The 12,642-nt window shown below is 38.2% G+C and overlaps 1 protein-coding gene across 3 annotated transcripts in view; it reads right to left on the bottom strand.

The window, feature by feature from the left end:
* Positions 1 to 12,626, bottom strand: part of C17H12orf4 (chromosome 17 C12orf4 homolog) — a 45,408-nt gene extending 32,782 nt beyond the window's left edge. For 2 of the 3 annotated variants that reach the window (XM_058559020.1, XM_058559022.1), the window contains exons 1-4: positions 12,339 to 12,411; positions 10,493 to 10,695; positions 8,447 to 8,592; positions 2,597 to 2,778 (exon numbers count right to left, since the gene is read on the bottom strand). In XM_058559020.1, the coding sequence (XP_058415003.1) occupies positions 2,597 to 2,778; positions 8,447 to 8,592; positions 10,493 to 10,695; positions 12,339 to 12,409 (602 nt within the window). In that variant the 5' untranslated portion in view covers positions 12,410 to 12,411. The other variant, XM_058559021.1, reaches the window with a different exon arrangement.
* Between the last annotated feature and the right edge of the window lie 16 nt (positions 12,627 to 12,642).

Raw genomic sequence — 12,642 nt, 5'->3', positions numbered from 1 at the left:
AAAATAACATAAACCAAAACAAACCCCTACTAAAAAATTATTCTATAAAAAAAAACATATAAAGTACTGGTAAATGCAGATAATTAGTAAGTTAACTCAGCTTCCCAAAATGTGAAAAGTCATGCAGAACGAGAATCTTCTTCCAATTTAGAAAAAAGAACAATAATAGAATATTGGTGTCCAGATATGGAATTTTCTGGGAGGTGTAGTGAGTAGGCAGAAAAATGGGCCACAATTTAGAGTATGAAGTGAAAGTACTAGTAGTGGCTATTGATATAACTATAGATAGCCAAGCTGAGAATTTAAATATACTGTCATGCACTGCATAATGACGTCTCAGTCAAGTCGGACTGCATATACAACAGTGGTCTCATAAGATTAGTACCATATAGCCTAGGAGTGTAGTAGGCTATACCATCTAGGTTTGTGTAAGTATAGTCTACCATGTTCACACATTTCTCAGGGTATCCCCGTCGTTAAGTGATGCATGACTGTACCTATGTAGGCAGAATGAGTGTAGTCCCAGAAAACCTGAGATCCAAGAACAGAGAAAAAGTTGAAGGTTATATTATTTGAAGCCCTGGTAGGAAAAATCAAACAAGTTTAACAGAAGGTAATTAATTAGTATTAGGTAATTATACTTTTACATATTTGTAAAAATCTAACCTGTATTTCATTATTTTAAAAATATATTCACAATTTTATTGGTAACATAATAAAGAACTAGAAAAAAGCAAATTTTCGTCTCCCCCCAGGGACACAGCTTCAATTATTTACCTGGTGGCAACTACCCATACCATAAGTATTCCACCTAGAAAGGAATAACCTGCCTCAACACAGTCAGTCAGCAAACTCAAACCTATCAAGGTGACAAATGTCTCAAAACATCATGCTCTTTTTGATACACAGGCAGTTCTAATGTTTTATTGGATATGAAAATAAATTAGGTCCAGAAGAGTAGAATTGTTACGAAAATTTACAAATCTATGCAATTTGACAAAAATGCTGATCTGGTACACAGATGAAAGTATCCCTCAGGAAAAATGATTACATCCATTTGCTTACGATTTTTGTGTTTTAAGTTTTCTTAACTATGACAACCCTCAAAATAACAGATTATTCTCATCTTGCTAGTCCCAGTGTTTTCCAATGCAAAGCTAATGACAGCCAAGAGCAAACTACATCATTTAAAATTTACTTCTTTGGGACTGATTATTAAATCAGTCACAAAAAATAAATGTGATTTCGTCCTACTATACTTTCCAATCAAAGAAATTTTATGTCAGCAACACTACAAAGAATTATCTTAATGCTATGTATACCTAAATTATTAAGTAAATGTTTTTAAGGTAATAAATGTTATTAGATTCTGCTAGATTAAAATGGATTATCTAAGAGACGTGCATCCTGAATTAATACTACAATTTATAGTTACTAGGAAGCAGTCTGGAAAGTCTGCCTTAAAATATTTAAAATGCTTTAAAATAAATAATGCTAGCAATTTTTTACTTATCTGAAGGAAAAAAAGAGTCATAAAATCATTGTTTGCATATTGCATTAAGTAATCCACACAGAATGAATCAAATCTAATTAAAATTTCTTGGAACAATGTTAGTGTTATTTTTTTCCTATTGTAAATAAGCTTACCAAATGAACTGAAAGAGACCATGGACTTAGTAACAGCAGGGTTTTAAATAGGTTCTGAATAGCGAGACAGCATGGTATAGCGGTTAAGAGCTTTGGCGTCAGACTTCCTGGTTTCAAACTCCAGCTTGTCCTTAGACAAGTTACTTAACGTATTTAAGCCTCTGTTTCCTCATCTGTGAAATGAGGATAATAATAGTGGGTTGTGGTAAAGATCAAAGGAGACAGGGTATCTGTTATGGACTGCATGTTTGTATCCCCCAAAATTCCTATGTTGAAACTCTAACCCCCAATGTGATGGTATTTGGAGCTGGGGCCTTTGGGAGACAATTAGGTTTAGATGAGCTCATGAGGTTCAAGCCCTCATGATGGAATTAGTGTCTAGAGGAAGAGATGCTTGAGGTCTTCTAGGAGACACGCACTAGGAGCAGGCATTGAGGAAAGGCCATATGAGCACACATCCAGAAGGCACTGTCTACCAGCCAGGTAGCAGGTCCTCACCAGACACCAAATCTGGGGGCACCTTGATCTTGGACTACCCAGCCTCCAGAACCGTGAGAATAAATTTCTGTTGTTTAAGCCAGCCAGGCTATAGTATTTTGTTATAGCTGCCCAACTGACTAAGACAGCATCCAAAGCACTTTGCACAGCGCCTGGAACAAAGCAAACCTTCAACAGAAGTGAGCTACTCCTCTTATTAGAAATAAGGATAGATAACGTCACTATAATTTGTTTTGGTAAATCACTTGAGAAGTTCTATAAACCTATGAGGACCTCACCTTCCCAATTGAAATAATAGATTTAAACACACAAGAAAATTAATTTCTAATGGTAAAGAATTTTTTCTATTTTATTCTTCAAATTTATAAAAAAATGAAAACAAGTTGTTCTGCAGGCCATCATATTTGACAATGTAATATTTAATCATGATAATGCAAGAAATTTGAAATACCTCTCTCGTAATTTTTTCAGCTCCACATCTCTTTCACCAATCAGTTCTGAGATACTAACAAAGTAATTATGTTCCAAATTTAGGAGAGTTTCAGAGGCAGGAGAATGGATTAGATCATGGTACACATCCGCAAAATCTTCATCCCAGCTGGGCTCTTCAGGCCTTGCATGCTCTAATGTGGTCTACAAGATGATACACAGACATTCTTAAAGCATGATATAGTAGTTTTATTTAACACACTACTAGAAAATTCCATTTTTGTACATCAGACAAGGACAGAAAGACCCTCTATTTATATACGGGTATGTATAGGTTATATAGAATTATCTGAGTATACAAAAAAGTATGGAAAGATATAAACTGAGTTTCAATATGGGTTACCTGGAGGCAGGGATAAGGGGAAGGTGCTAATGTGGAGGAAGGGACAGGAAGTGTCCACAATAAAAAAATGTAAGCATGCTATGATCCCATTTCTGTAATATAATTCCCATACACGAAGGGACGATAACAAAATGCTAATAGTGGCGATTTCAGGACAGTGGGAGTTCTGATGACCTTTACTCTCTTTATATTCTAATGTATTGTATAATACAATAATTTGTATGTAATCAGAAAAAAGCTTTTCATTATTAAAATGTATATTGCCAGAAAGGTTTTATAGGCTACGTATTTACAAACTGGTTACCTATGTGATAACACTGACCTTGAAAACCCAAATTCACACATAGGATTTTACATCAAGACATATATATGCAATTTTCTTATTTTGAACTTCTGTAGTACTCCATTTTCTTTATATAATGTAAGCATGCTTTGAAGAATATGAAAACAGTAGCTATCAAAATGATAAAGGGACTGAGTAAACATTGATAAAGGAGAGAAACAGAAACACGCAGAGAGGTGATATAGGGATAGCCTCAATGCACACACCAGTCAGTCCAGGGAAGCACAGATGCCTGTCCCAGGACACGTGATGTGTCGATATATCAGACAGACACAGTGCTTTACAGGAGAAGAAACTGATATGCTGACAAGTCCCTTGTCAAAGAGCATACAATTTAATGGCAAAAGCGGAAATAAAGATTTCAATGCTTTTTCCATTATTGATCTTTGCAGACAGACACCTGTAAAAAAGAACAATCTAAATTCTTGCCTTTTTTGTTACCAATGAAAATATCAAAAACTGGAATATATGACATGACTCAGAGCAATAATTTACCTTCAAACAAATGGACGAATCACTGAGACAAGTATCTTGAACTTGATTAATCAACAGGTAAACTTTTCCCCTTGTTTTCTTTCACTTATACTTCAATCAACTGCCAGATCAGGAGGGAAGAATTTAAGAGGACGAGCTGTATCTAGAACATGGATTTCATCTACTCTGTGCCTCTGAAATCCTGACACCGCATTCTGATAAAAGCTCTACATCTTTAGACCTGGCTCTGCTCTAGGATTATAACCAGCCCATGTGACTGAAGCTCTGTTCAAAATTCACTTCAGTGTCAGGCTGAAATTTTGTAGGAAGGAGCCAGTGCGGATCACAGAAATCTGCTTGGCCGAACATAACACCCAACATTCAGTAACTCCACTAACCAGATCACCTAACTATAATAATTTGCAGCATCAATTTAAAACTCAGCCTAGAGCAAGGCTTACGAATAGACAGAAGCTACCTATATGAGAAGCATTAAACAGGCTTCTTCCTTGACCTAACTCACGCCATTCCCTCAGGAGAGACGATACTAAAAAGGGGACTGTGACAGATGAGAGGAATGGGGCACTGAGTAAGGGCCTGCAAAAAGAAAACTATTCAATGTCCAGGCCATTATTTCTCCATGTCCACCTTCAGGCATAAAGCTCAGCTTTGTTGAGGCTTAAACCATTTGGCACTCTTTATTTTCCATAGACACCATGTCTTGACATGAGTACAGCCATGTTTGGCCGCTCCATTGACCTACAGCCACCAGCACAAAAAGAAATACAAAGCTGCTTTCTGTGTGGTGGGAACTGGCCTTTTCCCGGGAACTGGCCTTTCTCCCATGGAGAGAGTTGCAAGTTCTAACATTTCAAGGCTCTTGGAACGTTGTAGCACGGGATGGACTGGCCATCTGTGCTGGGCTAGGACGATAACCAAAGAGAACAATGCACGTACACAACTACTGGGCTGGGACGTTAGCCAGGGGGCTCAGTGCACGTACACCACTGATAACCATTTGTGCATGGAAACACTAAATGCTTGCTCTGCAAACTCTGTAATTGCTTACTCTGAAAATTACTGATGGTATAAAAACTGCTGGAAACTGAGCCCTAGTGAGAGTTCCACCTGTGGAAGGGACACCTTGCCCAGGACGTGTGATCCTTGCCCAGCCGCGTCGATTGACAGGGCTCTCCCGGCAGTGGGGCGTGGATGTTGTGAGTAAGTGATCTGATGTGAAGCAATTGATTTGATATGAAGTAATTGATTTGATGTGTTCTCTTTTCAGTCAACCTGGTATTTCTCTTTCTGGTTGATTTGTGTCATTTCTCTTCAGCCGATGTGGGTGTTTTCCCTTTCCAGTCGGGCTGATGTTTTTTCCCTCTTAATATTTGACCTATTTGGATCTGTTTGCAGACTGTCACCTTTACTATCCTCTATATAATAAAATATACCTCCAGTCCATTTGTTTGGAGTGGCAAGTGTCTTTTACGTCTCCGATCGAATCCCCGAACCTCTCATAACACACCATCACCTAACAACCTACCTGTCATGCACCCTCTTTATCTTCCATAGACACCATCACCTAACAACCTACCTGTCATGCACCCTCTTTTATTTAAAGCTTTGGCACTGCGTTCACAGACTTCCTTTCTGTCCCACATCCTATCATCAACCTGGGTCACTTGGATGTCCATGTGGATACCTCATCCAATGCCCTGCCTTCTTACTTCCCTGAACTCCGTATCTTTAATAAGTCCTCCACTTCACCTCAGTCACCCTTCCATATCATCACCAGGAACAGCTCAACCTCTAAAATTCAAACATTCAGTCTCTGACTACAGATTTCAACCAAAATTTCTCATTCAATTACTCCCAGGCAAATGGTTCTTTAACCTTCTCAGGACCTCCACACCACAGACCCTCCTACTCTGTCATTTTCTTTTGGCCATTAGCTCCCACGTGTCTTACATTTAGAGTGCAGAGACCAGAAGCAGAAAAAGATGACTATCAATAGATCCTCTGACAGATGACAAGGAAACACAGAAGAAAATATAATTACTCTACAAAGTATGAATTAACAGTCATACACCTTTGAGTAAACCATCAGAACCTCCTTATACCATGCAAGTACATCCATCAAAGCACAGCTCTGGCAGTATTTCAGGGGCAATGGTCCTCTACAATGTAAAGACATCTTCCTTCCCACAGTGTAAGTTCCTTGTATAACAGCAGCATATTCAGTACATCTCTGCAGCGAGGGGACAGACACTCCTCCATCTGTAGCAATGCCTTACAGTATCACATAAAGGTATAATAACTTATATTTATAATGATGACCCAGGGGCTACAAGAAGTTAGCATTGAATTTTATACACTACGCTTAAAAAAGCAAAGAAATGAGTACTACATTTTTAAAAGATCTTCATCAAGGTAAAAGTTTCATTATTTAAATCTGTTAGTATCTGAAATATCTAGCAAATCCATTTGTAGAAAATGGAGCTCATTTCTTCACAGCCTAGGTAAGTGGTATTACCGTAAACACGCTGTTATTTCACCTCTTCAGTGATGCTCCAACTACTCCTCTCAAGGGCACTGACACACTGTTGACCCGTACCCTGCAGAGCTGCTCTGGCCCCTCAGCAGTCACATCTACCACTCCCTTCTGCTTCACTGTCAGAGTCTGCTGCCAGTCAGACTCTGCTTCTTCCAGTCTCCACAAACTCGCATCTTCTCATCTCTGCCAGCCCTTTTGCTGTCTACAGTACAGTACCCTTTTCTTTCTGAATTCCTTCTTTTTGGTCTCTGATTCCCATGTTTCTTGTGCTTGTACTGAGTGGTTTGGCTTTTGTAATTTTTACAGCCACTGACAGCCCAATCATATCCAGTGGGTGTAACAATATTTGGGTCTTCTCAGCTATTTTCCTGATTCTTAATATCTCCTATTTTACAGTTAGAAATAGCTTCTTTGCTTTTTCTTTCCTTAATTCTTTTCTTTTCGGTGAGGAAGATTAGCCCTGAGCTAACATCGTTGCCAATCCTCCCCTTTTTGCTGAGGAAGATTGGCCCTGGGCTAACATCTGTGCCCACCTTCCTCTATTTTGTATATAGGATGCTGCCACAGCACGGCTTGATGAGCAGTGTGTAGGTCTGTGCCCATGAGCCAAACCTGCGAACCCCCGGCTGCCAAAGCACAGTGTGTGAACTTAACCACTACACTATCAGGCTGGCCCCACCCTTAACTCTTTAGAAACAAACAAGCTGCTATAGTTCTAGAATCTGGGATTGTTCTCTTCAAGAACTCTTCCTTGACCACTCCTTCTTCCCCCACTTCTCCACAAGCTCCCACAGGGTCGACCCTGATCCTAACACTGACTACATAGTGTCATAACAGTCTGTGGATTTCTCTGTCTCTTCCTACTAGATTGTAAGCTCCCTGAGGGCAAAGACTTATCCTCAGCTGTACATCCAACCCGTTTCAGAGGTACAAAAAATATTGGTTGAATTAAGTGGAAATATTCTTTTAATACATCTTACAGCTTTATTCCTTTTTATCAGAAGACAGATTAAGTTTTTTTAAATTATATGTATCACAGATATATCTTTTTTAATCCCACAATTATGTTTTTAACATTCAAAATAATATGTGTAAATAGTGCCATCTTTTAAATAAACTAGGAAACCTTACTAGGTACAGAGTAAACTGCTTTGAATAACAAATATGACCCATAAAATTGATTTCTTTCAAATTCTCATAGACTGAGTTGCTTAGATTGGGATGTAATTCACCCATTATAGCTTGCAATTATTGAATTTGACTGTTTACAGAGTTCTGTATCTGGCTCTCTAACTAAAATGTAAATTGCATTTTGTGTCTGTCTTGCTATTTGATGCCCAACACCTAGTACAGTACCTGCTATATAGTAGCTTCTCAACACGCTGTATCTCATCAATTCTAAGATGCATGTTTTTTCACATTACAACTCTCAGAGATCAGGATGCATCTTGTATTTGATGGCATCTTGGCATTCTATCACAGTTTAATTGGTGTGGGGTTCTATCTTAGTAGTAAATAAAATAATGGTGTGTTACGATCAATGGCATCTTAGACTTTATGAAATAAGGTATATTATTTAAATGGAAAAATGATAACATTATGCAACTATATAACAACGGTGAAGATAAGTAAGAGGACAAAAGTAAACCAAAGCTTAAAATGAACTACTACTGTTAGTTTAGGGTTGCCAGACAAAATACAGATAAACAAAGAATAATTTTTTACCATAAGTATATTCCATGTAATAACTGAGATGTACTTATACTAAAAAATTATTCGTTATTTATCTGAAATTTTAATTTAACTGTGTATCCTGTATTTTTAATTACTACATCTTGCAACCCTATGCTGTTAGAAATACAAAAGTAGCCTCTTGTTCTACAAAGGCATGACACAAAATATTGTGTCTTATGTGCTTGCTCTGCTACAGGAAGGAAGCACACAAACATCAATATATATTGTATGTTATGGGACAAATTTTTGTACGTATAGAAAAAAGGATTCTACAACAGTTTCAGTAGTACCTTAGCAATTTAAAAATCCTCACCAAAGTCCAGTATATCCCTGAAATTTATAATCTGATCTATTTTCTTACCTCAGCATAAGCTTTGGCCCAGGTACTTGCCAGCTGATGTAAATCTACTTCACCTGATTTCACAGCTTCCAGGGATGCTTCAGCAGCTCTATCATAATCTCTGAGGGATTCTTCTTCTACAAATTGGCTCAGAGCTTCTTTTAAGCCTGTAACAGGGACAAGAAATGTCATCATCAGCAAAATTCAGACATAAATAGGGAAGATTTTACCTGGCTAAGCACTCCAATGTGAAATTTTATTTTATCAAGCTTATACCCTTAATCGAGTAAAATTACCTAAATAAAATCAGCTTAGGAGATCATTTAACTAATTTCACAATTATTTTTCTTTACTATCACAGGTTATTGCATGGGGAATGGTCAGAATTCTTAATCTTATGTATAACCTTGATACTAATTTAAAAATGTTAATTTTTTAAGCCTGATTCTTCAGTTTGAAACTGAGTAGGTAAAAGCACATAAAGAAAAATCTTCTAGGGGCTGGCCCGGTGGCACAAGCAGTTAAGTGTGTGCGCTCCACTGCGGCGGCCTGGGGTTAGCAGGCCCAGATCCTGGGCACGCACCGATGCACCACTTGTTAAGCCATGCTGTGGTAGCGTCTCATATAAAGTAGAGGAAGATGGGCACAGATGTTAGCCGAGGGCCAGTCTTCCTCAGGAAAAAGAGGAGGATTGGTATCGGATGTTAGCTCAGGGCTGGTCTTCCTCACAAAAACAAAAAAAAGAAAAATCTTCTACAGATTTAGAGGGTCTGAAAGTTACTGTGTTTAAATGAAAAGGAGTTTCCTATACATATTGCTACATTTTTTGAATTTGAAAGAGAAATTAAATGATTAGCATATTAAAACTGATTTAATTCAGATATCTATAATTCCAATTTTAGAGACACTACTTACAGACTGATACAATGGAAAGAGCACTGGGATAGAAGTCAGGATGCCTGTGTTCTGGTCTTGGTTCTGTCACTAAGTTTGTAACTTTAGACAGTGGTTCTCAACCTTTAGCATGCGTCAGAATTCTCTGGTGGGCTTATTGAAATATATTGCTGCAAGCCACCTCCAGAGTTTCTGATTCAGCAGGAATGGGGTGAGGCCCAAGAATGTGCGTTTCTAACAAGTTTCCAGGTGATGCTATAGCTTCCGATCAGGGAGCAATTTTTGAGAACCACTGCTTTAGGCAAATAATTTAACTGTTTTATGTACTGGTTTTCTTATTTGTACAATGAGTTTGTGTTAGAAAGTTTCTAGGTTCCCTTGTAACTCTAACTTTCAATGATCCAACATATTCTAAATTTAAAATTTTTTCCTCATCTATGAGATAGAACATAGAACTTTTAAAAATGGTTTAATACAGATGACCTTATGGAATTAATTTAGGTAAGCAAAAATTATTCAAAGATTAGTATTCCTTCTCTTCCATGCCGTCTCAGGAGTTGAGGCCCAGATCATTAAAAGGGCAATATAATTCTTTAATATCATAATTAGTGATAGCTGAAATGTCCTAGGAATCCACGCAACTAAATTATAAGGTTAAGAGTTCTAATCTAGACTTTGTAACTAATTTTTCATTATATAATTTAATTTTTATACTAAACTACTTATAAACAACTACAAGGGTTATAGGAAAAACACTCAATAAAACAAAAGTTTGGAGAACCTTTTTATTCTTGGAAGCAATAAAAATACTTCATATTTTACGGCTGTTTCCAATGCTTCTTAAGGTTAAGCTTTTTCTTTTTTTGGTGAGGAAGATTGGCCCTGAGCTAACATCTGTTGCCAACCTTCCTCTTTTTGCTTGAGGAAGATTGTCACTGAGCTAACATCAGTGCCAATATTCCTCTATTTCGTATACAGGATGCTGCCACAGCATGGCTTGATGAGTGGTGTCCAGGTCCACGCCCGGGATCCGAACTCACAAACCACCAAAGCAGAGCACGTAAACTTAACCACTACGCTACCGGGCCAGCCCCTAAGCTTTTTAATATGAAACTTCTAATGATAGAGTCTACAGGAAAATAATAAAGTGGTATTTAAAAAATCAGTCCTCACCTTTTTCTATAAAGCATGGTAAATTGTGCAGAAGCATCAGACGTCCAAGTAAATGACTGGCATTCTCTTGAACAGGAAATCTGAGGGGCACCCTCAGTTCTAAGCACTGACTTCCTACTTTGAATTTATACAGAAATTCCCTCTCTCTGTTGCAGAATCTTTCTCTATTTTTCTTCATCTTCTTTGGCAGGATTTCCATAGAACTAACAAAAAAAAAAAGCAGCAGGTTATAAGTCCATAAAAAAATGTTTCCTTATTGCTGTACCACTTCTCAGAAAATGTTCCACCACTCAGAGATTTTATTTGTGTGACTCTGAGTCAATTATTCTGGTTTTTCTCACATTTATCTCTTCACTTTCATCATCATGAAGATGAAAATGAAGAACTTCATTTTTAATAAAAACAATTTCTTTTAAACTTCATTTAAGAAAAAAACATTATGCCCATAAAGTACTTGGCATTCCTAGGCAGGCTCCTCAAGAACAGGGAAAAAACATGGAGAGAAGAGCAGAGAGGATTCTTAGAAAGAGATGTGTGGGTGGGCAGATATAGAGCTTTTGAAACAGCTGGTGACTACAAAGTCAAAAGAACAGAGCAGGGAGAAAGAGGTGATCTTGGAGATCTTAGATGTTGTGAGTATGAGATCTGATTGGGGGTGGAGGGTAGGGAGATGGTGCTGGCAACATTTCCATGTGGGAAGAAGATATATAGAAAATAGAAAGTACAGGATACTCCACAAAGCAAACTGGACACTATTCAGAAAGAAGAAAATCTAGTCAAAGAGAGTAAGGATCAATATCAATTAAAGATTTGCTTATCAGCTTCAATTAAATATTTACTTATCAGCTTCCTTACTAGACTCCCTGTCACTAGGCTTTTCCCCATCACATCAGTTCTCACACTATTCTCTACACTGAAGTCATAGTTATCTTTCCAAAGTGTATATCTGATCATGTTGCTCACCTGTTTAAAACCCTTCTGTAACATATCCATTGCTCCCAGGATAAAATTAAAACTCTTTAACTCAGTTTACAATGCCTCTGCTTCTATCTCCAGATTTTTTTTTCAGCACCTGCACCCCTCCTCCCCAACACACAAATTCACAATCTTTACTTTCCAGCCATACTGAACTCCTTTCAATACCAAACCTCTCTTTCCACTCCCAATCTTTCTGAATGCTTTTCCTTTGCCTAGAGCAAGCACTCTTACTGCTCTTCTTTCCTTGGCTGGCAACTACTCATTCTTCAGGTCTCAGCTCAGATAGACCCCAGGAAGCCTTTTAACTCATAGAGCTGTCATAAGGATTAATCATATAAATATGAAGCATCTTACAAACATAAGATGATTAAAAAATGAAAGCTGGTAATAATAAAACAATAAATAAATAAATAAATAAATAAATAAGCTCTCTGAGAACACACCAGTAAAAAAATTACAGGCTGCTAATTGGGTACACAGTAAAGGAACACTGTAGCAGGGAACTGAAAGTTACGGAAATATGGGCTTATGGTCTAATGTTGTTTAGATTCAATATTTTCTGTAAACAAAAACCATTAGCTCTGGTTTCAATCGGTTCAACATTTAGAGTTATTATGTTTCAACAAACTGATACTTTAGTTCCCTCTCTCTCCTCTTGTTCTTTCAGCAGGGGTGAAATCAAGGAAGGTTTCCCGTGCAAACGGGATGGGAGGAGGAGGGCTGGACCGAACTCATACAGCTACGGTTCAAATTAGGGAAAAGGAGGGCAGACGGCGGGACCGAGAAGCTCCAGCCCAGTGAAGGGAACAGCCCCTCCATTCGGGGGCTTCAGATTGAAGGGTTTCCTCGCTCTTGGTTCTGAGCTCACCTCCCCCAGTGGCGAAGTCCTGAGGGGTCCGCATCCCCCGAGCTGTCAACGAGCCGCCACACAGGGAACATCAGCTGACTTACCGACTTGTTTTTACAGCCAGCAGATCCGCTTCGGCAGATTCTCCCAAACCTTTTCCGCTTTCCTGGCACCCTTTAGAAAATTCCTCGGTCTAAGTGCGCCCTTGTTCTATCCTGCCTCAGTTTATTTATTTAAAAAGTGTAAGAAGGTATATTTCTCCTGTTATTGTATATTTCAGAGACAGGGCAAAAGCCACTGTTGTGACGAAAGGGCAGAGGCAAAG

Source organism: Diceros bicornis, chromosome 17 (genome assembly GCF_020826845.1).
Source record: "Diceros bicornis minor isolate mBicDic1 chromosome 17, mDicBic1.mat.cur, whole genome shotgun sequence".
Lineage (NCBI taxonomy): Eukaryota > Metazoa > Chordata > Mammalia > Perissodactyla > Rhinocerotidae > Diceros > Diceros bicornis.
Note: the sequence above shows the minus strand (reverse complement) of the source record. Positions and strands in the feature narration are given on the sequence as shown.